The following is a 26,085-nucleotide window of genomic DNA, read 5'->3' as shown; positions in this document are numbered from 1 at the left end:
TGTGCGGAAGAGAGGGGTGAAGAGCTCACAGAAAGAGGAGAGACAGGCTGGCTGCAAAGCCTGGCTCTTCCTCCAAGGGAGGGAATGCGCAATTTTACAGAGAGGATTCGGCATCTTTGCCGAATCCTCTCTGTAAAATTGGCGTGTGGACCCATCATGCAGACAAGGGCACTGAGGTTCAGAACAGCAAAAGCTCCCGACCAAGAATGGCAATGCGGATCCATCTCAGCTCTCAATCTATCTCCTGCAACACGCAAGTTTAGCTTCAAGGATCAGGGTGCCTCAGGTGAGAAAGGAACCTTTAAAAGGTAACTTGAATTCCAAATGTGAATGGGGGATGATTCTTCTTCCATTCGCACCAAGGCACGTGAGCCCAGCATAGGCAGCCTGCATGAGCTGAAGACAAAAACTGTCCGCGTCAGAGACATGGGTGCGGGGGGGGGGGGGACCAGCGGGGTTTGCCCTCCCTGCCCATATTTTATGAGAGCGTCTCTAATCCTCACTTGTTTGAAGTGGTTTAGGTGTGGTCTTTAAGTCAGGGTAAGCGAGATGGCACCTGGAGTTCCTGTAAATCTCTTGGAGATGAAAAGTGTCTTGTTCCCAGGACGTTGCTAAGCCTCGGGAGTAGCCCTAAGCTCAGTGGTTTAGAGGGACAGAGGAGCGAGCTGGGCGAATGCTAGGAGCTGCCATTGCCCCAGCTTCTCCCTGATTCTGGATTCTGGTTTTACAGCACATTCTGAGACACTTCGTGGGATGGTCTTCCCATCCGCAAAATGGGCATGTGCTGGGTGCCTCCCCTCCAATCTCCAGTACCGTTGGTGGCCCCTTCACTGATGGTCTGTTCATTGTCCCTTTCCTTCCAGACCGGGGATCCCCGAGGTCAGGGAGCGACTCCTCTATCGTAGTGTTCAGATTCCTGGCACTCAGCAAGCAGTGAGGGAACAAGGGAACGAATGGATGGACAAACGAACACACGAATCATGGCGATAGTCTGCCACACTTATCTTGGACTTGCTGGTGTCACGCATTCAGGAATTCTTTAAGCCCCAGTTGTTAAATTATTGGTAGCCTGAAATTGACCATGGTGTGTGTATTTATGCCAGGGAAATGGTATAAATCGGGGCTCCCCTCCCCCCCCTTTCAGAGCCTGTTTATCAATGCTTCACCATGCCAGGCACTGTTTTAAGCAGTTTACGTAAATGAATCCACATTTAACGCTCACGACCACCATTACCTTTCTGCAGGTGGGGAAACTGAGGCCCCAGCGTCGTTCAGTAGCCTTCCCCGACATAATATGGGAGAGCCGGATAATCCTCATGGTCGCCGTCTCTGGGCCCCAGCTGCCCATTGCGACCTCACAGATATCGGCCTTTCTCAACGTGGCCTCTGTTTTTAATCAGCTCCTCCGGGAGAAGAGACGCAGTTGCCTGGTGACCGAAGTGTTTCCCTAAGCCTCAGCAAGTCACGCTGTGTGCCAGGAGGATAAAGATCACCACACGGGGAGCCCCTCGTCTGGGGCTCCAGACAACAGATCCAGCCAGCCCCCATGCAAAGCTCCAGACCGCCTTCGTGACGCCAGCAGAGCCGTGGCCGGGATTGAATTAAAGCCCTGACGTCTGGGAACAGGCTGCAGCAGGCTTCGTGTGGAGAGACCTGTCCTGTGTGTGCATCACTGATGGAGAAGGGGGGAGCAGCCCGGGCCGAGGGCATGTGCCTCCACAGGGCCCCCGAAACTCACAGCTACGTCTGTCCACCCGGTAGTTGCCTTCGGCCTGTCCCTTTGGGACCACAGGTGGGGACAATCATGGACTCCCCAGAGCTCGGTCAGCTTCGGGGGCGACAGAGTCACCAGGGGCCATTCTGGCTTGACTACTCCACACCTCCGTGCCCCTTGTTTACCGTCCTGCGTGGTCACCTCCTGTGTGTCGGTCCCCCCACTCTTCTGGGAGTTCCCTAGGCGTGACGTGTGGCTCCCGGTCACTCTTGCGTTTGGCTCCAGAGCCCAGGAGCACAGCAGGCCCTGCGTAAACGTGCAGGGAATAAACGAACAAACTCAGGGACTGCGCTGTGGAGTCTCCACCTCCCTGCTGCCACAGGGGGCTCCAGACGACTTCTCTACGCCCTGCCGTCAGGGGTGAATGCCCCTGGGTCAGGGCATCACGCCCCAGCTCTCCTCCGGCCCCTTGCTGGCTGGTGAAGGTGGCTTGTTTGGCAGGAGACCCAGGAGAGCAGGTGGGGCCCTGGCAAGGCTTCTGGAGGAGGTGATAGCTACTTTAAGATCTGAAGAGGAAGCCGGGACCATAGGAAGAGGGCGGGGAAGGGACAGACCCCGGCAGAAGGAACAGCTGTGGCCAGTGGGGCTTGAGACAGGTGAGACAGGTGATGGCTCCCTTTACCCTATACACTGGGAAGCCTCTCCCTGAAGGGCAAAGCCAAGCCAAGTGCCCCCTCGCTGTCCCTGAGCACCGTCCCGGGGCCTTTGTCCCCACCCACACGCTCCGTCTCTAGCTCTGGGAGCAGCCATGCCAAAGGCAGGAGACGCGGGCACGAGAACAGCCTCTTCTCTCTCTCCGTCCGAAAGCCCCATCACCGAATCCTTGAATAATTTAATATAATACCATTCCAAGAATCAATATTTTAAGTCAGAATAAAATCGTTCCCAGCACTTGTGGGCAATTCCCAAGGGGCCTGGGGATCCCCCTTTCTGACCTTGAGGCCAGTGTGGGTTCTTAGATTCCTTCCGACCCAAAATGCAGTGTCCAGGTCTGCTTTCCAGTTTGTTCGGACCAGCTAGTGCCCGACAGCCAATAAATACGTCCCCAGCTCTGCTTGGTCTTAGCACCACCTAAGGGTGCTTTCAAAATGCAGATTCCAAGTGCTGCCTCAGCTCTCTGAATGCCAACAGAGAGTGTAACGGGCAGCTGGATTTTCAACCAGGAAGGGGCTAATTCTGCTGCCCTGGCAGATTTCGGGAGCTTCCTGGTGTCTCCGAAAGGCACCCGCCCTGGAAAGGGCTGTGACCCTTGGCTGTGACCCAGCAGCTATGGGCACCCCTTCCCCAGCACCCCGTGAAGCTGAGACAGGTGGGCTCACCTAAGCCCTCTGTCAGTGAGCCCTAAAGGACCCTGACCCACCCCAGCACTCTCCAGGGCCTGGTGCCCAGGACACACTGAATACAGGTGGATCGTGGATGGCTGTATCACCGAGCACCAGGGAGCACAATGGCCCGGACTTGAGAACTGGAAAGACTTGACTCTGAGTTTCTTCTCTTGCTCTGTGATCTCGCTGAGAATCGACTCCTCATTGACAACGTGGACACGATTCCACAGGGGCCGCCTTGGGCCATGTCCCACGCCAGGCCCTTCTGCTGGACATCTCATTAGATTATCCTCATTTTCCAGAGCAAGAATCCTGGTCAGACAGGTGGCAGGACTGCCGGCCACCCGGCCCAGCTACGGAACCCAAACCCTTAAGCCATCTTAGTGCCGAATTTCTCCCATGGACTTTTGGCGACCAGCAGCACCGCGTCTCTGGCGGTTTGTCTGAAATGCAGGCTCCTGGGTCCTGTCTGGTCAGAATCCGGGGTGGAACTCTGCTGCTAAAGTTTGAGAACTCCAGCCAGCCCCCTCCCCCCGCCCCCCGCCCCTCGCCCCTCGCCCCCCGCCCCACGCTGCGTGGCTCAGATGGGCGGGGTGGCACGTGGGTGTGCCCGCTTCATCAGGGTGGGGAGGAGGGGTTTTTCGTGAAATGAGCCAAGCGAAGCACCTGGTGCACATTCAAGGTGGATGACTATTGTCATGTTACCTTTATTGCTGTTCGCCCTAGAGCTAATTAATGCTCGCTGGCCTTCCGCTGTCCCCGGGGAGTTTCCTTCTTGCGATCTGGGAGGATGTGTGGTGGAGCCGGGGTGGGGGTGGGCACGGAAGCCTCCCAGGGGTCTGATACCGCCTCTGCCTACACCCCGACTCCGCTCACACCTGCTTCTTTCCTAAGCAGGCGGGGGTGCGGAAGAGGCGAGGCGCGACAAGCCCTGGGGCTGCGGCTGCAGGGACGGGGGGACCCTGGAGGTGGGCTCCTCGGGCTCCCTCCCTCCGCACCCCCTCCCCGCCGTTTCCGGCCCCGGGGCGGGGCGCTCCCCGCTCCCCGCAGTGCGCGAAGCCGACGCGCGCTAGGACCGCGGCGCGCCGCCCTCCGCTGCTATAAGAGGCCGCGCTCCGGCCCCACGCGGAACCCGCGGCTCCGACCGGTCCCGGCGTCCCGCCCGCGCTGGACCCGACGCCGGACCGGCCGCCACGCAGCCGGCGCCAGCCCAGGGCCTGCGAGGGACGCGCGCCCCGGCGCCGTAGTCGCGGGCACCATGGGCGCTGCCCACTCCGCCTCCGAGGAGGTGCGGGAGCTCGTGGGCAAGACCGGCTGTGAGTATTCCGCGGGGACGCGGGGTCCCCCAGCCCCCCGCCCCGCTGCTCGCCGCCGTGCAGTGTGACCTTGCGCTAGTCGCCGGCCCCCTCTGCGCCTCAGTCTCCCCTTCCTTCAAATGGGTCCCCGCCGGCCACCTGGCAGGCTGAGGCGAGGAGCCCCTGCGGCGCCGCCGAGGAAGTGCAGCCCGGGCGCTCTCGGAGGTGCCGGGAGACCCCCCGGCTTGGGGACTGCGGACCCCGCAGGGAGGGCGGGCGCCCGGGGGACGCGCGGCCGGAGCGCGCCCCGCACCTGAAAGTCGTTGGGATGCACGCTGCGCGGGGCGTGGGGGGCGGGAAGTTTTGAAGTCCGCGCGAGCTGGGCTTTGGCTTCGTTCTCGCATCTGTAGAATGGGTGCAGGTGGGGCCCCCGTCCCCGAGCAGCCGGGAGGTCTGAGCGAGGCTGCGCCCTCGGCTCACTTTGCAGGAGCCCAGCGACCTTCCTCGAACTCGCCGCGACTCCAGCGACCCGCAGAGGCGGGGCGCACGGGGAGGCCTCACCGCAGGGACCGTGAAGGGCGGAAGCGCCTGTCCGCCCAAGTCCCGCCGGGCAGGGCACTTGACCCTGGGCCCTGACTTCGGGGGTGGGGGACAGGGAGGGTCAGGTTCTGCCACCGGCTGTGAAGAGCGTGGACCGAAGACCGTAGGAGGCCAGGTGAAGGCAATGGAAATGGGCAGACGCGGTGCGAAGCCTCTGGGAGGGCCGCTTCCTGCCTGGCTGTGTGACCTTGGAGCAGTCACTTGATCTCTCTTAGTCTCAGTTTCCACTTTGAAACGGGAGTTCTGCTAGTACCTGGTAGATGCTCAAGAAATGGGAGCTGCAGAAATTATTTCTGAGTGGGAGCTGGCTCCTGGCACCTGCCTTGAGCTGAGTTGCAGACAGCAGCATCTACAGTCAGTCAGGGGAAGAAACCAGCCATTTGAGCGTGGGCTGAAAGATGATTCCTCCTGACCGCCAACCCGAACGCCTCTTTCCAGGGGAACTGGATAGAAATTATAGAAAGACCTTAACAACTGGAGTGCGTGTGTGTGTGTGTGTGTGTGTGCACGCGCACATACACACACGCCTACATACACATACATACGTATATATTTTCCTGTGTACAAATATAGAACTGTCTGCAACTGGAGGCAAAAAAGGTGTGGTGCATGGAACCATTTTTGTTTAAAAAGAGAATAAGAGTACATGTTTGTAATTGCTTTGTTTGCATCAATGACTCTGGAAGGACCCACAAGGCAGTAAGAATAATGACTACTTCTGGGGGATTTGGTGGAAGGGGGTGAAGGGGGAGTGAACTTTTCACCGTAGACTTTGTTATATGTTCATTTTGATCTATGCGAGTATTTTACTACTTCAAGAAGTTTAGTAAAGTCCAGTGCAACCCTCAGGCTAACGTGAGAGAGGAAACAGGATTTCCCTTGCCCTTATTTTCTTGGGTTTCTCCCTTTTTTTTCTTATTTCTTGTGTGCCCTCTCTCTGCCTCTCACTATCTTGTAATCTGGATGGGTGGAGATGGAGGTTCTTTTTAGCTGGGCTCTCCCCGGGGAGGTGGGGCTGGCCACCAGTCCCCATCTCTCAGGCAGCGGGGAGGGGCAGGCAGGCATTCTGGGGGAATTCCAGCTGCTGGTGGGTTTGACAGGTGATGGGGCGGCAGAGCATGCTGGGAATCTCGTCAGGTTCCTGGGTCTGGTCTTGCACCGGAGGACAGATGCTGTGTTCTTGCTCCGTAGCTTTCCTAGATGTGGCTGATGTGGCGGTGTCCTTTTTTGCTGTCCAGGACTCAGATGTCACATCCCAGAGGAAGGGAGGTGGAAGGCTTCAGGGAAACGGATCTGGAGTCTGAGGGAAGGATGAGCTCCTTCTGTTCTCTGAACTGTAAATAGGTAGAAAGTTCCTCCTAGTCCTCTGAAAGGGGCTAGCACAGTCGGGGGTACTTTTACATGTTCAACAAGTATTTGTCAACCAGAGACTGGGGATTTAGAAGTGACCCAGAGAGGCCACTCTGAACCACGAGAAAGAGTTAAATCAACCCATATGTATCCAGCTCCGTGAACAAGGCACAGTACCGGGGCATGGGAGTCGGGGGAGGGGCAGGGAAGCATTTCTTTAGGGTGGACCAGGAGGGCTCTGAGTTGGGGACAATGGGACAGAAGCCCAAACAAGGAAGAGCCAGCCACACGAATATCAGGAAGGTGCATTTTCGACAGCGGGAACCGCAAACGCAAAGGTCCTGTGGCAGGAAGTCAAGGACAATAAACGAGAATTGTACGAGATGAGGACAGAGCCATAGTTGGGGCTCAGGTTTTGGCAAGAGCCTGACTTAAGGGGTCTTTCTAGGTTTGTGGCTTTGGGCAAGGATTTAGTTTTGTCGAAACATTTGTTATATCCCGGTCACTCTGAACCCACGGGTAAGAGTTAAATCTCGGCCTCACTTCTTCCCAGCCGCGTGACCTTAAGCAAGTCCTTTTCTCTCTCTCAGCGTCAGTGCTCCCCTCTAGTCCTGGGTTGCTGGGCTCCCTCAGCCTCTCCGAGGATCAGGATGGTCCCCGATGTGAAGAATCAGCCCGGCGTTTCCCTAAGGGCTCCATCTGGAAAAGATGAGAAGGGCGGGATGGCGATGGCCGACCTTGAGCACCGGGCTCTGTGCTGAGCACTTTGCACGCACCCTGGTGCAGTCTTCATCATAATCCTCCAGGGGAGGAGGCAGTGTGGTCATTTCACAGATAAGGAAACCGAGGCTCAGAGAAGATCAGCTTGCCTGCAGTCCCACAGCTCCTACGGGGAGGATGGGGGGTCACAGGATCCCCGAGTCTACTGCCACCACGGTGCTTTCACTGTGCTTTGTTGCCTCTCAGATTTCTAGGAACCCAGAACGGGTAGAAAAGCCCGCCCATGCGTTTTTTTCTCACCCGCAGGCCTTTGCACAAACCGTTCCCTCTGCCTGGGGCACTCTCTTCATTTTACTGTGCAGGATTCGGAGTTTAGGTAGGGGGCTTCCCCTGTGACCACCACCCCGGTTAAGGTAGCAGACACTTCCTCTTAGATCTGTCTCTTTGTGCAGCTCATGTGCTTCATCGTCAGGGCACAACCCAGCTGCCGTTGTTCCCTTCTAGAAGGACACTGTCCACAGCTTCGTGGGCTAAATGCCCGTCTTTGGGACCCCACAGCGCACATCATGCCCTGTTAGGATTGTCTGCTCTGTCTCCACCTTTGTCAGCCTGGAGCTTCCGGAGAAGACGACGAATGTGTCTTCTCACCTTTGTGCACAGTGCGTGGTCCTCAGTGAGAACACAAGAGGTTCACGTTGAAGGGGTGATGACCCTGGTGACTTTAGAAGCCACGGGATGCGGCCCAGGAGCACGTAGGTGTCCCGCGGGAAACCTAGGGCCCCTTCCTTCCCGAGCTGACCTTGGCCGTCCTGGCCTTCCCAGCAGGCGTCTCTGGTTCGCTCCCGCATGCCACGCACCCCACCGGCTTCAGCGCTGGACCAGGTCCACCAAAAATAGGTCTGAGTACCAGCTCGCCCACCCCACCCCACCCCCCACTTGCCTGGTCATCTCATTGATTTAAAACATAACGAAGTATTCCCAAACATCTCCTCTGAGCCAAAAAAAGCTGACTACCTCAGCCGTTAAAATTCACATTAAAAACCCCAGCGAAGGCCTCCTGGTCGTGTTTGTGAGTGAGGAGCGGCAGGAACAGGGAGCCCAGCCCAGCGTGCGTCCTGAGGTGTGAAATGGGCCCTGGACAGGAAGAAAGGCTCATCAGGAGCCACTGGCTCGAGTCTGTTCTCCTTCACCACCTCGCGCTGGCCCTACTTCCTGCCCCCCCCATCGCACCCCCCATCCGTGCCTGCTCCTGGACTTGGAAAGGAAATGAGAGGAGGATTCTGGGAAAGGTGGAGGGTCTATTTTTTCCTTCGGGCTCCAAAACATCTCCGCAGGCATGTCTATCTAGATGCCAAGAAGCTGCCAGAAGGAAGAAGGAAAAACAGTCTCCCAGATCTGGAGTTCAGACCTCGTAATGTTAACAGCCAGTGTTTACGGAGTGCTCGTCATCCGTCAACTGTCCTGAGCCACCATGCGGCCTCTCCGCAGTCACTCACGGAATCTCCCAGGGACTCTGGGTTTCTTATTTCATAAATGAGGAAATCGAGGCTCAAGAGATGATGTGACTTGCCCAAGGCCACAGGCTACTGACAAGTAGAGTCAGGATTCAATTCCTGGTCTAACCCCCAGACCTCATCACGTTGGGGGAGACCCAGAGATGAGGGTGGCCTGGCTGGCGGGTGGGGGTACACTGGCTTCCGCCGGATTCTCGCTGCTCGACAGCGCTCCTGGGTTATAAAGTCTTCGCCCGGCTCAGACCAGAGCCTCACCCCTTTCACCCTGCGCACACTTCCGCTGTGCTCCAGGCCCTGGATGCCTGGGGGACCGGATGCCTGCCCTGCCCTCCAGCTGCTCAGAACCTCGAGGGGTCGGGACAGTCCGACCGGTGCCTCTGCTCTTCCTGTCGTCCCCGATGCACGTCAAGTGAAATGGCAACAAACCCTGCCTGGCTCCCTGTCCACCAAGTCTGGGGCGAATAGTGGCTTTCAACTTGAGATCCTCAGGGGGTCTCTGTCCCCCATGAACTGGGGTGCAGGGTCATCTGTGGCTCTGGGGGACGCGGACCCCAAGCACTCATCAGGTCCTCAAAACAATGACGATGTATTCCACTGCATGTAAATCCTACCTCAATAAGGAAATATTTTTTTTAAAGAAAAATGAAAAAGCATGGCCGGGAGGACCAGTCCCCACAGGCCGAGTTCTTGGGGCTGGTCCCTGGGGTCGGGAGAGATAGTCTGACATCCTGGGCACAGTGGCCAAGACACAGGAAGGAGGCCCGCGGGGCTGTAGCCCTCCAGAACCCTCTCCACCTTGGCGAGGTGGGGGTCTCCAGACCGCCCTGCCCACCTCCCTGGGTGCTCACACTGTGGAAATGTGCAGGCTGCTTTGGGGAGCCTTCAGAAGGACTGGAGAGCCAGTGAATTTAATTCCTGAGCACCCCTGCTCCGGCTCACGCTGATGCTCTGTGTTCTGTTCAGCTGGGCCCCGTAATCTCACCTTTAGCAATAGCTGTGGGGCAGGGCCTGGAGGCCGGTGTCCCTCAGGTCAACCCTGCGCTGCTGTGCTGAGACACCCAGTCCAGGCCAGCACCCGCTCTGAACCACCCGTTCCACTGCTTGGAGAACGTGGTGGTGGTGGACCAGACGGTCTGTGGTCCCTGCGGCCAAACGCGGATACAGCCCGAGGAGGGCCCTGCTGTCAGTTCACAGACGTGGAGACCGAGGCTCAGACATGTGACGTGACGGCTCAGAGTCGCTTAGATGCCGAGTGTGGGACCCGCATCCAGAATCAGGCCTGTCAGTGGCTGCCTCTTTGTCAGCCCGGCCTCGCTTTCAAGTGCAAGCAGGAGCTGCCTCTCCATCGGGACGTGGACCCCATGTGCTTCGGCCTGAGATGGCGAGAGTCTGCGCATCTGCCCGGTGGCCTTGACCACAGTGTTCCGCATACTCGTTTATTAAGTTGGCAAAGGGGAAATAGGACCTCGAGGTAGAAAGGAGTGCTTCTCGGTGATATGGAATGTTCTAGAATTGTGGGCTACCCTTGGGGAGCCAAGCTCAATGGTGGGCAGTGAGGGGAGCCGGGAGCCGGGAGCCTTAGGGTGAAGAGGCGGGAATGTACTACCTCCTCTGTTTCCTGGGATCTTACCGTCTGTTTCAGAAAGAATTTGTGTTTTCTCCGTGTGGAAGCGATTGGTAATCCACTCCAAAACTTCTTAGCTCCACAGATTAGTAGTAATTAGATCCTTTTTGAGTCTGTCTTTCTTGCCTTTCCCACCCCTACGCTGGCAGGATGTTTTTTTTGTGAGTTACTAGTCCCCAGAATGCAGCACGAATTTAATCAACACTCAGATACACCATACGGCCCAGTCATACAGATAGAATATCTCGGGTGTTGATAAGCTGCCTTTACTTTTGCCAAGTACTTTAGTATCTATTATCTCAAGCTGAGGGAATGAGGCATTTTCCCAGAAGTGCCCAGTGCTCTGGGAAGATAAGGCAGGGCCTCCTTCCACCCATGCCGGTGACACTTGGCAAGGTGACAAGGAGGAGCCCAGTGCCCTGCTCCTGCTCGCCATCCTGTCTTCTGCTCTGGCTGTATTATTAATTCATAAAGCCAGAAGGTTGACGGGGTGATTTCCGCTGGTGGAGGCAACCACCTTAATTAAGCACGAGGACAAAAAGGCTCTCTGTTGTCCCAGCGGCGTGACCTTTGCGAACAGGCAGGCTGTCAGAAAGCGAGGCTTCCTTTCTGGGCACTGCTCCCTGAGAGATGAGAAGGAGCAGTCAGGTCTCAAGGCTCAAGGGCCTCCTGGAGGGAGGGCAGATGGAATCAGTACTGTGGGCATGGCTGAGTCAGACAGCGACGGAGAGAGAAGGCGGCTTCAGTGAACGCCTTTCCCTGTAAACCGGGTTGAGAAAGGGTTCCCTTCCTTCTGAGCACCCATGCCAAGGTCCCAGTGATCAAACCCCAGTGAGCACTGCACACCTGACAGGCCTCGCCTGCCTGGTATTTCTAAGGAGTTTGTTTGTTTGTTTTTTTGGGGGCCTCACCTGTCCCCAAGACTTCAGCCAGAGTCCCACATGAGCACACACCGGCCTCCCACCACCTAGGCCTTTATCAGCACGTAGATGTGGGTTCGAATCACGCCACTGCCTTTCACCGTCTAGGCGAGTAACTTTTTCTCCAAGTCTGAGTCCCTGTCTGTAAAGTGGGGAATCTGCCACAGGGCTGTTGTGAGAATTAAATGAGGATTTAAGTAAAGCTCTCGACACATCAGACGTGTTCAATAGTCGTTGGCAGATACTAATCATATTGATTACAAACCTTTCAGAAGCTGGCTACATTTCTTCTTTCCAAGGGTGTTCTTTTAAGTAATTCGTTCCATTTTTGATGTCTGCCGTCTTTGACATGCCTGAAATATATATCATAATCTTGCCCTTCTGGTGATCAGGGACCTTAATATGCTTTAATTCGTATTACTCTGTGGAATTTTTTTCTCTATTTTTAAAACCTCCATATTGGTTTTATTATTGTTTTGTGCAGATCCTGTTAATTGTTGCAATAATTCTTCCTTATAGACTTAGTTTTCTTATATAGCATACTTTTCCATAGATTTTTTCCACGAGTCTCTGTGCTTTGTCAGCTTTGTCTAAAAATGTCTTTATTTTGCTAACATACCCAAAAAATCATTTGGCTGGGTATAAATTTGCAGTTGCTGCATTATTTTCTCTCAGCCCTTTGTTTACGGTCTCTTTTTGCGGTTGAGAAGTCAGCTCTTTTGTCCAATATATTTTTTTTAGAAATCTGATTTTTTCCAAATCTCTCTAAAATTTTTGTTGTTTTCTACTACACCATGTCTAGGTGTGGATTTATTTATCCTGACGAGGAAGCGTTTATGCTATTTTTTTCCTAAGATGACTCTTGTCTTCCATCGTGAAAATACCATCTCTCTCTCTCCTCTTCTTCCTCAGTACTTATCAGAAATGTGTCGGACCGTGGTATTCTGTCCTGAATGCCTCTACCTTTCTTTGCTTTTTCTCTTTATTGCTCTGTGCTATATTCTGGGTCATTCCCTTAAATCTATCTTCCAGCTCGCTGATTTTCTCCTTAGCTATTACAACTTCGATGACTTAACCTGACTATTAAATTTTTAAATTTCGATGATATTTTTGAAAACATTGCGTAAGTTTTCTATGGTATTCAAATTCACTACTTTTGTCACAGGGTACTGCTCTCTTATTATTTGTAATAATTTAAAGTCTTCCTATACTCCAGAATCTCTTGCATTTCACTGACTTGGGGTACCATTTCTTTGTTAATTGTGTCTGCCGATTCTCCCATATGGTGGTTCATTTGCTGTGGTTTTTGATTATAAGCTCATCCTCAGCTGGGCTGTCTCCCCCTGGATTTCACATCCTTCTAGAACTATCTTCAGCTCCAGATTTATGCTGAGGCCAAACCAAGGGGAGACAGGCTCCCCAAAAGTACCTCCCTTGTAAGGGTCTCGTGTGCCCTGGGGCATAATAGTGCCTTACACAGTGCTTTGCATTAGTTGTACTAGGTACCTCAGGGTTTTCGCTGGTCTGGAAAAACTTCACATGAATTCTCAATTTATGGCTTTCCTGTACCACAGAAGTTTGCATTTCTCCCCTGCGTGTGGCATAGGCTCGGAGTTTCGAGTCACCGTGTGGGCCTCGCCCACTCCTCTGCACCCTATCACCTCCTCCGCAGAGTCAGCTTCCTTGTCCACACTCCGGGCCAGTGGGAACCAGTTTATCTGGCCCACCTTGCGTGGAGAAGCACCTTTTGTGCTCCAGCTTTTAACAGGACTCTCACTTCTAGCTCATGCAATCCCAAGGCTACTTCCGTCAGAGGGCTGGAAGCGCCCCCCTCCCCCGACCCCTTAGCTGTTAGAGCTTCTACCGTGGTCACACCCCTGGACCACCTCAGCAGCATCCGGCACCCTCGCCCTGCTGGGTCTGGGTGCCCTCCTTGCTTCTGGCACCTAGAGGCTTCCCTTCCTTTCGAGCCTAGTGGAGTGTATATATTTTTTTTTCTTATTTTATCCAGTGTTTCATGTTCGTAGTGGGATGGAGAGTCTGTGTGTAGCAGGAACTGGGGTTCCTTATCCAAATGTCCTTCCACGAGACGCCCTCGTACTGTGAGTAAGGCCCGTCTCCACTCGGTTTGGCTTCAGGCTGAATCCGGAGCTGAAGATGGTTGTGGAAGAATGTCAAAGCCAGCTTCGGAGACGCTCCGAAAGACGCCCACTCTCTCAAATCTCTGCCGATTCTCTGTTGCCTTTTTCCCTTCCTCGGCTTTTAGTCTTTTCATTAAAATGGAGATATCTGTGTCTCTTTAATTACGTAAGTGATATATATTCATTTTTTTTTTTCCCAGGCACTTCTCCACTTCGGCATACAGCGTAGCAAAATGGTCATGAGCATAGATAGATTCGGGAGTCACAGACCCCAGGTTCTGATCCCCGTTCTGACCTCTCGCTGTGTGACATTCAGCGAATGACTTAACCTCTCCGAGACTCTCTGAATCTCCTTATTCGTGAAACGGGCCGTGATAGCCACCCTAAAAGGCAGACGCTCTCCTAAGGACTAAATAAGAACATGCCTGTCAAACGTTTGGCTCAGTTCCTGCCTCCGAGTCAATGCTAACACATGGCGGTTGTTATTGCTGCTGTAAGGCAAATGGCAAGGAACAGAGCATAGCCATCGGGAGGGGAGCGCACACGAGCAAGGCACAGGCCTCGTGATTTTGAGGGTCACGCGCATCCACCCTGACAGCCTCCCACGGTGTGTTATCAATCGGGAGAGGGGATATCTTCTAAGGCAAGTCACCTCACTGTGTCCCAGCTCTCCCACCAGCCCTGAGGATGGGAGGGTTCGCGCCGTGCAGAAAACGCCCACAGACATCCTAAGGAGATGCTCAGTACCGGCCCCACGCCGGCCTAGACCTGGGCAGCTCCTCCCCTAACCAGGAATTCCTCTTACAAAGTGGGTTGAAGTTTACGTGAAAAGGGTGTGAAGGTCCTAGGTACAAGCCGGCAACTAATCACCTTGCTGCTGCTGCTGCTTAGCCTCCTGAAGGCCAAGTGCAACCCAGCGCATCTTTGGTTGGTTTTCAAACCTCAGCAGCAAGGTGTGGTCCATGATGTGCACAGAATGGGCGTATGGCTCCCTTGGGAGAAGGTGGAGGAGAGAAGCCGGGCACCTAGCATGGTGGAGCATCTCGTGTGTGCCAGGCGTGCGAGGGCGGGTCTCTTCCCAGCCGCGAGGCCTGTCCCTCTGCCCCCTCCTGAGGCCCAGGATTAGTCATTGCTTTGGCTGCAGCCCCAGGCGGCACACAACAAGATGCATCTTCCCTCCTGAGCCTGGAGCCAGCTGAAGCGCCCAGCAGGTACCGGGGAATTGTCATGTTAGGGGCGTAATGATCGCCGTATGGGCAACTCCAGTGTCTCATGCTCCTCCTTGCAGGTCCAGCGCCGAGTGTGTACGTGATTATTTTTCATTTGGGGCAAAATTCACATCACGTAAAAATTTACCGTCTTAACCATTTTAAAGCGTACAAGTCAGTGGCGTTAAGTGCCTTTGCAATGTGCAGATTCCGCCACTACTTCCAGACCATCCTCATCACCCCAAAAAGAAGCTTCACACCCATTAGCAGTCACTCCGATGCCCAAGCCCCCAGCCCCCAGCCTGCACTCATCCTCTTTGTCTCTGTGGGTTTGCTGTTTCTGGACGTTTCGTATGCACAGAAGCATACAGTAGTGACCTTTTGTGCCTGGCTTCTTTCACTTAGCATCATTGTTCCAAGGTTCATCCGCGTTGTAACCTGTCAGTACTGCATTTCTTTCCGTGGGGGAATCGTATTCCGTTGTATGGATGGACCGGACCGCCTTTCGTTCACCCGCTCACCGGTTGATGGACATTTGGGTGTTCCCACCTCTCGGGGATAGTGCGGTGTGTCCGTGATCTTGATTGTTTTGCATCAGGCAGGGCGGCTCCTGGGGACCCTGGGGAGAGCAGGAGCATGCTCTCAGCCACCCCGGCTCCTCCCCCCACTCCTAGACTGCCGCACCTGCCAGCCTCTCCCTGCGTTCCCAACTCCATCATGCGCATCCACCCTCCATTCCGTCAGCAGGCTCCCCGCCTTCATCCTCCATAAACTCAGGGTGAAATCTAAATGCCTAAGCCCCATCCGTGCAACTGCCCTCACCCCACAGCCCTGGCCCCCGCTTCCTCAGCTGCCTTCCACCGTGGCCGAAGGACTTGGGGCTCCTCGAGCCCTCCCGACTCTGCTCCTTCGAGCTCTGCCCTCTGCCGCTTAGCACCTCAGCCTCTGGGATCCCATCGGGCATCAGCTCCCAGCATCTTCCCGTGGCCCGGGAACCCCACTCCAACCCGGGTGCTTCTCGGCAAGCTGACACTGAGTTTATTACCCTGGATCCCAGGGAGGCGATGTGTGTCTTTACATCTGCACCCCCAGCACCTAGCAGGTGCCCAGCAAACCAGAAGCACTCAGTAGATGTCTCTCAATGAATGGTGGGGGTATCTGTCAGAGGGGTGAGCAGACACAGGTGGGCTGTAGGGGAGTCTGTCAGGCCCCCCAAACTCCTGAGAGCCAGCATGGATTCTGGAAGGAGCAAGTGATATTTTACATGAGTTCTTGGACCATATGGTAAATCTGTGTTTAATTTATTGAGGAACCACCAAACTGTTCTCCACAGCGTCTGTCCCATTTTACATTCCCACCAGCAACGTATGAGGGTTCTAGTTTCTCCACAGCCTTATTTAACACTTATTTTCTGTTTTATTTTTTTATTACAGTCATCAAAGGTAAAAAAAAAATGTTTACATTAGATTACACCAGTAATTGCTGATAACTGTAGGAAAGTTAATATGCAGATAACCAAAAATAATGGGCAAGGAGAGAAATGTACCATAACTCTGTCATCTAGAAACAATCGCCTGTTTTGTTGTACACCCTTTCCTATATTTTCCTGTGCATACACATGTTTATCAGTATAGACTTTCGTATCAGTGAGATCTCGTAGCCTGTTGATTTTCACATAAAGATATACCATGAACATTTTTCTATGTCCCATAGTATTAAAAAATATATATATTTTAAGGCTGTGTAGTGTTCTGTCTTCATCGTGTGCCAGGATTCTTTTTTGACCCGTTTTCTGTGGCTCGGAATCCCCCCAAGTTTTTACCATTCTAAACCAGCAGCAAAGGTTACTCTTACCGGTTTCTCTTTGTCATTTCTCTCAGTTCCTCGGGCTTCACTCCTAGGAATTAAGTTGCTGGTTCAAAACACACAGACCAGCCCTGTCCACTACAAATATAATGACAGCTAGAGTCATTCTAAACTTTCTAGGAGCTACATATGTAACATAATTCTAAATTTTCTAGTAGCTGCATTAAAAAGAAACAAGTGAAGTTCATTTTAATAATATATTGTATTTAACCTGTTACATCTAAAATGTTGTTGCAGCATACAATGTGAAAACTATTGAGACAGTTTCCATTTTTTTCCTGTATTAAGCCTTTGGAGCTGGTAGTTTTGGAAGGTGGCACCTCCGAGCTTGCTCTCCCCGCCTTTCAAGGCCTCAGTGACCATACATGGCTGGTGGCTCCCTCTGGGGCGTCGCGGGTAGAGAGAACTTTTCCATTTAGGCTTTTGATCCGAAGTGACAAGTCTCCCCCCACATCAAAGTTTGGGCCGATTGACGTTCCACCAGCCTCCTGGAAGGGTGTGCATTTCCATCTCAGGTCGAAATCTAAAACCAAAGGTAATGAGGTCGACGGAAACGGTGTCTCAGCCCCTCGTCCCCATGGCAACTGTGACCTCGTCAGGGACTGGAGCAAGAGCTGAGTGAGGAGCAGGGAAAATGAGCCCTCGAGGGGGAACACAGGGCCTTGCGTGGTTCTGGGCGTGTGACTCGGGCTCATGGTAACGAGTGCCCACGGGCCAGACCCCTTGGGGACCCTGGATCAGCCCAGGGAGCCAGAACTGAGGGTGCATGGAGCTCAGGGTGGCATTTGGGTGCTGAACACAGGGGACCAGAGGTGGGGGGTTGTCTTCCTGATCCCTCTGCTTTCAGTCAGGCAGGATGAAAGGTGTGTGCGGACACCTGTGGATGTGCATGTACTTTGGATGTAATTAGCTGGAAATTCTTCATTAGAGAAATCTAGTCTATGATGATTTCTAGTTTATAGACCTCTTGCTATCTGTGATCTTGGGCATGTCACTGTGTTCCCATCTCTAGATTGGGGATCAGACCGTGCTTACCTGATAGGATCGATGAGAGGGTTATGTGACCCAGGGCTTATCGAGGATGGAGCTGAGCATAGTGCCTAGGATGGAGTAAATGCTTAATTAATGTGGACTGTTGTGGTCGTCATGATTATGCATTGTGATTTCTGTTTTGAGTGGCTTTATTGAAATATGACTCACATGCCATACATTTCACCCATTTAAAGCATATCAGTAGTTTTTAGTATAATCACAGGGTTGTGCAACCATCACCGCAATCTAATTTTAGAACATTTTCACCTCCTCTCCCTCCCCCAAGCAACTTGGTGCCTATTAGCAGTGACTCCCCCAGGCAGCCACTGGTCTACTTTCCATCTCTATGTATTTGGGTCTCCGAGCATTTTATATAAATGGAATCACGCAGTGTGTGTGGCCTTTGTGACAGGCCTCTCTCACTTAGCGTGATGGTTTTCGAGGCAACTCATCTTTAATGGTGGTAGTGTAGGAGCACATGTTTGCCTGTAATTACTGATCATTATTTCCCATCAGATCAGAGTTTTGTTTGTTTGTTTCTTTTTAATCTGCGGGATAGACCTGGGTACTCTTAATCCGCCAATCTAATGTGATCACTCAAAGGGGGACAGTGCAGTGTCAGTAAAACACACACACACACACACACACACACACACACACACAAAACAAACCTAAAACAAAACCACACATATTCTGCCAGACAAATCGAGTTCACGTCCTGGGTCTGCCTCTTGCAAGTTTCGCGACCTCGAGCAAGTTACTCATCCCCTTCAAGTGTGCTCCTCTGTAGAATGGGGACAGTCCGTTTGTCACAGGGCCATGGGAAGGATTAAATAAGAACACATGTGCCCAGGACCTGTGACTGTAGCCAGTGAATGATTCATCAATAACAAGACTTTTGAGATGGCTCGGCTGTCTCATATGGGACCATATTGTGTGCTTAAAATATTCATTACGTGAGTAATAAATATACATTGTGTACTAGAAAAAATTCAGAAAACATAGAGGAATCAAAGCAAAACAAACAAAGTCTTTAATCCCAGTATTGAGAGGTAATTGCTATTATTATTTTGGGACAACAAGTCCAGATTGTCTTTCGTTACTTTATATACATTTGTATATATTTGTACATTTCCTCCACGTTCCGTTTTTGTAGCAAGCTGTTTTTAGACAACATTCTATGTTGAATATGTTTCCACATCAGCTCTACAGCTGTCACTTTATTTTAATTTTTCATTTTTCGACTACCATCGGCATTCAATATCATGTTGGTTTCAGGTGTGCGGCACAGTGCTCAGACATTTACACGCCTTATGACGCGCTCACCCCGACGAGCCTAGCCTCCCCCGGCACTGTACGTACGTGTTACAGCCCGATGGACTGTATTCCCTGAGCTGCACTTCACGTCCCCTTGGCTGCTCCGTTTACCTGTCAATTCGTACTTCTTAATTCCTTCCCCTTTTCCACCCAGTCCCCTCCCATCTGACTCCCATCGAAATGGTCTCTGTGTCTATGAATTTGTTTCCGTTTCGTTCATTTGGTTTTTTTTTTTGAGGTTCCATATATAAGCGAAATCACATGATATTTGACTTTCTGCATGACTTTTTTCGCTGAGCGTAATACTGTCAAGGTCCATCCATGTTGTGGCAGATGGCAAAATTTCATTTTTTTTTTTTTTTGTGGCCAAGTAATACTCCCTCGTATATCTGTACCACCTCTTTATCCAGTCTTCTGTTGATGGGCACTTCGGTTGCTTCCATATCTCGGCTATTGTAAATAATGCTGCAGTGACCATAGGGGTGCAGATATCTTTTCAAGTTAGTGTTTGGGATTTCTTTGTATAAATACCGAGAAGTGGAATTGCTGGGTCATAAGGTCGTTCTATTTTAAATTTTTGAGGAACCTCCCTACTATTTTTTATTGGTGACTGCGCCAATTTGCAATCTCATGAGGGTTCCCTTTTCTCCACATCCTCTCCGACACTTGGTGTGTGTTTATCTACTGATACCAGTTCTGATAGGTGCGAGGTGATATCTCATTGTGGTTTTAATTGGCATTTCTCTGATGATTAGTGACACTGAGCATCTTTTCATATGTCTATTGGCCATCTGTGTGTCCTCTTTAGGGAAATGTCTGTTCAATTCAGGTCCTCTGCCCATTTTTTATAGGACTGTTTGTTTTTCTGTTGTTAAGTTGTATGAGTTCTTTATAAATTTTGGATATTAACCCATTGTCAGTTGTTTCATTGGTGAATATATTTCTCCATTCAGTAGGCTGCCTTTTTGTTGATGATTTCCTTTGCTGTGCAAAATCTTTTTAGTTTGATGTTCCCATTTGTTTATTTTTTCTTTTGTTTCTCTTGCTGAAGGTGTTATGTCAGAAAAAAATATTACTAAGCAATATCGGAGAGTTTACTACCTATATTCTAGGAGTTTTATAGTTTCAGATCTTACATTGAAGTCTTTAATTCATTTTGAGTTTATTGTATGTGGTGTAAGAAGGTGATCTAGTTTCATTTTTTTTTTTTTGCATGTATCTGTCCAGTTTTCCCAACAGCACTTATTGAATAGATGATTTTTACCTTATTGTATATTCTTGCCTTGTTTGTCATGGATCGATTGACCATATAAGTGTGGGTTTATTTCTGAGCTCTCTATTCTGTTCCATTAATCTATGAGTCTGTTTTTATACAGGTACCACACTGTTTTGATTACTACAGCCTTGTAGTATAGTTTGATGTCAGGTAGCATGATACCTCCAACTTTGTTCTTTTTTCTCAAGATTGCTCTGGTTATTCAGGGTCTTTTATTGTTCCATATAAAATTTAATATTATTTATTCTAGGTCTGTGAAAAATTCCATTGGTATTTTTATAGGGATTGCATTAAACCTATAGATTGCTTTGAGTAGTATGGACATTTTAACAATGTTAATTGCTTCTATCCATGAATATGGTATATACGTATGTTTGTTTTTATCTTTTTCAATTTCTTTCTTCAACATCTTATAATTTTTAATTTACCCTTATGTATTTTTTTATGCATTGTAAATGGGGTTGTTTTCTTACTTTCTCTTTATCGGCGTATAGAAATGCAACTGATTTCTGAATATTAATTTTGTACCCTGCTACTTTACTGAATTCATTGATCAGTTCTAGTAGTTTTTTTGGTAGAATCTTTAGGGTTCTGTATATATTGTATCATGTCATCTTCAAATATTGACAGTTTTACTTCTTCCTTTCAACTTGAATGACATTTTTTTTTTTTTTTGGTCTGATTTCTGTGGCCAGGACTTCCAATACTATATTGAATAAAAGTGGTGAAAGTGAACATCCTTGTCTTGTTCCTGATCTCTTAAAAAAAAAAAAAACACTTTTAGCTTTTCACCATTGAATATAATGTTAGCTGTGGGTTTGTCATATATGGCCTTTATTATGTTAAGATATGTTCCCTCTATTCTTACTTTACTGAGAGTTTTCATCATAAATAGAGGGTGGATTTTGTCAAAACGCTTTTTCTGCATCTATTGATATGATATATGATTTTTATCCTTCATTTCGTTTATGTGGTATATCACGTTAATTGATTTGCAGATATCGAATCAATCTTGCATTTTAGGAAGCAATCCCATTTGATCATGGTGTACGATCTTTTTGATATATTGCTGAATTCAGCTTGTTAATATTTTGTTGAGGAATTTTACATCTATGTTCATCAAGGCTGTTGACCTGTAATTTTTTTTATAGTGCCTTTGTCTGGTTTTGGAATTGGGTGATGCTGGCCTCATAGAATGAACACAGGAGCTTTCCCTTCCCTTCAGTTTTATAGAATGGTTTGAGAAGAATAGATGATAATTCTTCTTTAAATATTTGGTAAAATTTCCCTGTGAAGCGTCAGGTCCAGGACTTTTGTTTTGGGGAAGTTTTTTTTTTTTTATTTCTGATTCGATTTTGTAACTAGTCAGATTTTGTTTCTTCCTGATTCAGCCTTGAAAGATTGTTATGTTTCTGGGAACTCACCCATTTCTTCTAGGTTGTCCATTTTGTTGGCATATAATTTTTCATAGTTTTTCCTTATAATCCTTTGTATTTCTCTGACGTCAGTTGTCACTTCACCTCTTTTTCATTTCTGATTGTATTTATTTGGGTCTTGTCTCTATTTTTTCCAGATGAGTCTGGATAAAGGTTTATCAACTTTGTTTTATCTTTTCAAAGAAACAGCTCTTGGGTTCATTCTCTTTTCTATTGTGTTAGATTATTTCATTTCTCTCTGCTCTGATCTGTATTATTTCCTTCCTTCTACTCTTTTCAAGCTTTGTTCTTTTTTTTTTCTAGTTCCTTTAAGTGCATGGTTAAATTGTTTAATTGAGATTTTTCTTGTTTCTGAGGTTAGGCACGTGTTGCTATAAAATTTCCTCTTAGAACTGCTTTGGCTGCGTCTCATAGATTTAGGCCGTTATGTTTTTATTTTCATTTGTCTTTCAATCTCTTTCGATTTCTTCCTTGATCTCATTGCTTAGTAGCATGTTAATTAGCCTCCGTGGGTTTGCGTGTTATTCAGTTTTCTTCTTATACTTGGGATCTAGTTTCATACCGGTGTGATCAGAAAAGATGCTTGATATGATTTCAGTCTTAAATTTATTGAGCTTGTTTTGTGGCCTAACATGTGGTCTGTCCTAGAAAATGTTCCATGTGCATTTGACAAAAATGTACATTCTGCTTTTAGGTGAAAAGTCCTCATTTGAATTAAGTTCATCTGCTCTAATGTGTCATTTACAGCCACTGTTTCTGTGTTGGTTTTCAGTCTGGATGATCTCTCTGTCGATGTAAGTTTTTCCTTTCTTTTCATTTTCATTTGCATGAAATATCTTTTTCCATCCTTTTACTTTCAGTCTGTATATGTCTTTTAATCCGAAGTAGGTCTCTTGTAGGCAGCATATATATGGGTCATGTTTTTTAAATCCATTCAGTCACGTTATGTCTTGTAATTGGGGCATTTAGTCCATTTACATTTAAAGTAATTATCGATAGGTGTGTAGTTATAGCCATTAGTTGTTTTCTGGTTAATTTTGTAGTTCTCAGTTCCTTTATCATTCCGTTGCTCTCTTCCCTTGTATGTTAATGACTTTCTGCAGTGCTGTGTTTGGATTCCTTTCTCTTTATTTCTTGTATATCTCTTGTAGATTTTTTGGTTTGTGGTTACCATATGCTTCATATATCCCGAGCTATGTTTATAGCAGCCTGTTTTAAATTGATAGTCATTTAAGTCTGAGCACATTCTAAAATCACTACAAATTTTACTCTCCCTCTACGTGTCTGTTTTCGTCATTATTTTTAAATTATTTTGTGTGCGTGTGTGTCTGTATCCCTTAATTTATTGTTTTAATTATGCACATTCTTCCTATTTCTGCCTGCTTTTGAACTTTACGTCAATGGCATCTTGAAGTATGTGCTCTTTCGTGTCTCGCTTCCTTTGCCTGTTGTTATGCTTTCGAAACTCACCCAACTTATTGCACATATGGTTTGTTGTGTTCATTGCTGCATACTATTCCATCGTTTGACTACAGCACACTTTAACACTTTATCCTGCCGTCGCTGGGCATTTGGGTAGTTCTCTGCATAGGGCTGTTCAAATCTTGCTACCACAGATATTCTTGTACACATCGTCTGGTGAGCACAGGTCACATTTCTGTCGGGCATGAACCTAGCAGTGGAATTGCCGGGACATCAGGTATACGAATGTCCTTGCTGACATACGTGTGATGTAAATGGCCATCTTTACTCCAGAAAGGTGATAATTGTCCCCGGTGGTGATCTAACCTTCACACGTGTCAGTGTCTGTATCTGGAACAACGCCCCCACCCCCCGCCAGATGTTAAGAGAAAGAGGAGCCAGTGCGTGGAGATCGGCATCCCGCGCACAGCGAGCCCTGAGCGCCCATTCGCAGTCATAAGGAAGATTTTCTAGCAAACTGCAGCCTCTAGGGAGGCATGAGAATTCAGAGCTGCAGGTTTTTTTTTTTTTTTGAAGGGATCACAGCTTGCGCCTGAGGCCCCCAAAATGAATATGCGATAAGGCGGCCAGCTGGCCTCAGAAATGAGCTACGTCTGGAATAAGAGGAGCAGGAGTTCGTAAGAGATGGGAAACGCTGGGAGGGTGGTGGCGGGAGGCAGCTACTGCTCCGGAAAGTTCCGCCCGCACTGCAGCTAGTCCCTAGGACCCTGACCTAAAGGCCTCGAGCACAAGGATGTTCTGAGAAGCGGGCTGCCACTTCACCGGCCGTGTGATCGTAAGCACTCTCGGCGACGCAGTTTTCAGATTACAAGTGGAGGAAAAAAGTATTCACTTACAGGGTGGTTCTGAGGGCGAAGCGGAAAGGTGAGTGTACGTGTTTGCTGTTGTGTGTTTCATAGAGTAAACACTCGTGTGTGGGCGGAACCCACAAGGTCCAGTCTTAGCTCCGTAAGAAACACGGCCCGCAGACAAAAATGGTAATTAAAAAAAACAAACCCAAAACTCTTGTACTGAGATTTTTCTCGGTTTTAGGTTATTGGGAGGATCTCAATGCATTGTGCACAGCAGCGGTTATCAAAATTCTACTTCCACTTTCCTCGTTCCGCCGGATTCCTCCTGCATTTCTCTCTCACGCCATTCCCATCGTTGGCCGGAGTCACTTTTGCCCCTACCCTGTTCCTCCGTCTCGCAATTCATGACGACGCAAAGCCCCTTCTCGGCTAGGAGAGGACCCATCTTCAGGACTGGGAGAGGAGAATGTCAGACAAGTGGACATGATCTCTTTAGTGGGCCGCGCGAGGAGAAAATGGCCTGGTTCGCGGTCGTCCTGTCCCGTGAGCTGGCAATAGTAGTAATAGTTCTATCATTGCCAAGGGGGTCGGAACTAACAACCCAGAGCTGCATTACCAGGAAGAATGGGAAGCCGTTTCCTTCCTCATCTGGGGCTCAGGTTCGCCGTGGTGGGAGACGGCACAAGAACGGTTCGAGAGAGCAGGGTGGGGATGAGGCGCTAGCCTTGCTTTGGATTCAGGCTCCCTGAATCCACGTTCAGGGGTCAGCGATGTCTTTCTCACTCTTATTTTCTTTCTTGGTCTTCCTTTGCAGTCTCTTCAGACCAGATCGAGCAGCTGCACCGAAGGTTTAAGCAGCTGAGTGGAGACCAGCCTACTATCCGGTAAGATCCTTAGCTGGTTTCGGGCGTTGGGCAGGTCCGTGGCTCTTGGGGATTTCTCTTTCCATTTATCTGTCCCTGGGCGCAGGATAGTTCTGGAGGAGCCCATTTTTGGAGGCAGACCTGTAGTCATTTTATTTCTTCTCGTACTTCTAGACAAGATATTCTCAGCTAAGAGGACAAGAGCCACGCCTGTTGCTGCTGGGATCAGAAAATTATAACTAGAGTGAAGCCAAGGGGGGTGGGGATGAAGAGCTAGCCAGCCACCCCCGTCTTCCTCACATGGAACATGCCTCGGAATTCCAGACACATGTCGAGGACCCGTTAAATGCCAGGGTCATGCCCATTGCTGGGCACCCAAAGATGAGCAAACTGTGATGCAGCCCAGTCCAGGGGCTCAGATGTTGTCATGAGGCTCCATCTCGTGACTCTGGTTCCTCTGAGTTATTCATTTCGATCTCAGTTAAGAGGGCAGGTGGCAGCCTCAGATTTCTGTCAAGGAAACTGACCATCCCACATTGCATCTTTTAGACGTGGTGTTAGGCTACTTTTCTATGAGGAGGAATGCCTTGACCCGGGTTCCTTCTTTTAGGAGGTTGGGTTCACTCTTAGATGGTGGTTGAGTTTTTTTCGGAACCAGGTGAGTGAGAGGTCCTAGTTAGCAAGTTGATCACAGTTGGCGAGGAAGCTTTGAGGCAAACCATAGCAAGCACATTTTCCAACATACAGTGAATACCGTTCTACCAGAAACTTTCTAACGGATGTAGTTTCCTAAAATAAACATTCAGAGTCTCAAAGTTACAGTCTTGGAAATTTTAAAAGAAACCTTTCAATAGTCCAGGAAAACTCCTTTTTTCTTAGTGCACAGACTTAAATTTCACTAAGATTCCTGGAAACCGATATGTAAATATCTACTTTCCCCTGTCTTTTCTAAACGAAGGCATGTTATTGATCCAGTGCATCCATTTCCAGAGCTTAGGTTCTGGGGGTCTCAAGGTTCTTGTGGTCTCCGGCCTCAGTTTAATTGTATCCAAGACAGATTTAAAGACAGTCAGGACTTGCACCGTTAAAATTCTGTGCATCTCACTTGCTAAGCCTGGTGAAGGAGAGAGCAGAGCCCAGCAAAAAGTCATCTGACTTCTTATTGGCTCTGTCGGGGTCACATGACTAAGTCTGAGCCACTCACCATGGCAGGGGCTAGAAGTACAAATTGTTCCCCCCCCCCACTTCCCCCACCTCCCGGAGCTGTGAGGGGTTGGGCTGGGTCATCAGCCAAGGGCAGAGATGGGCTTGGAGTGAGTGGTTTCTCTGGGCAAGGTGGGCCTCCTGGGGCATGGGCTGAGGAGTGGGTGAAGGGCGGGAACCCCTCAGCAGGGCACCTTGAGGTCTAATGAGAGGTGGCACCTCTGCACGCTGGGTATCGGAACAGGGAAGTGTCAAGGACGTTACTCCTTCAGAAATTTGTGGGCACGTGCTCCATGCCAGGTGCTCAGTTCTCGTGCCGGTGGACCCGTCCACCATGCAGCTCACTGT

The 26,085-nt window shown here is 49.7% G+C and overlaps 1 protein-coding gene across 14 annotated transcripts in view; it reads left to right on the top strand.

The window, feature by feature from the left end:
* Positions 1 to 4,226: 4,226 nt before the first annotated feature.
* Positions 4,227 to 26,085, top strand: part of TESC (tescalcin) — a 52,989-nt gene continuing 31,130 nt past the window's right edge. For 8 of the 14 annotated variants that reach the window (XR_004951089.1, XR_004951086.1, XR_004951085.1 and 5 more), the window contains exons 1-4: positions 4,304 to 4,415; positions 23,397 to 23,497; positions 23,913 to 24,214; positions 24,486 to 24,555. Coding sequence is in view for 3 of the 14 variants with exons in the window: in XM_016149496.2 (XP_016004982.2) it covers positions 23,463 to 23,497; positions 23,913 to 24,214; positions 24,486 to 24,555 (407 nt within the window). In the remaining 11 variants the exon portion in view is untranslated. Of the gene's footprint in view, positions 4,416 to 4,777; positions 5,110 to 23,396; positions 24,215 to 24,485; positions 24,556 to 26,085 lie in introns of those variants that run through there. The other 6 variants (XR_004951090.1, XM_036221770.1, XR_004951088.1 and 3 more) reach the window with 5 other exon arrangements.

Source organism: Rousettus aegyptiacus, unplaced genomic scaffold (genome assembly GCF_014176215.1).
Source record: "Rousettus aegyptiacus isolate mRouAeg1 unplaced genomic scaffold, mRouAeg1.p scaffold_m13_p_5, whole genome shotgun sequence".
NCBI classification, from domain to species: domain Eukaryota; kingdom Metazoa; phylum Chordata; class Mammalia; order Chiroptera; family Pteropodidae; genus Rousettus; species Rousettus aegyptiacus.
Note: the sequence above shows the minus strand (reverse complement) of the source record. Positions and strands in the feature narration are given on the sequence as shown.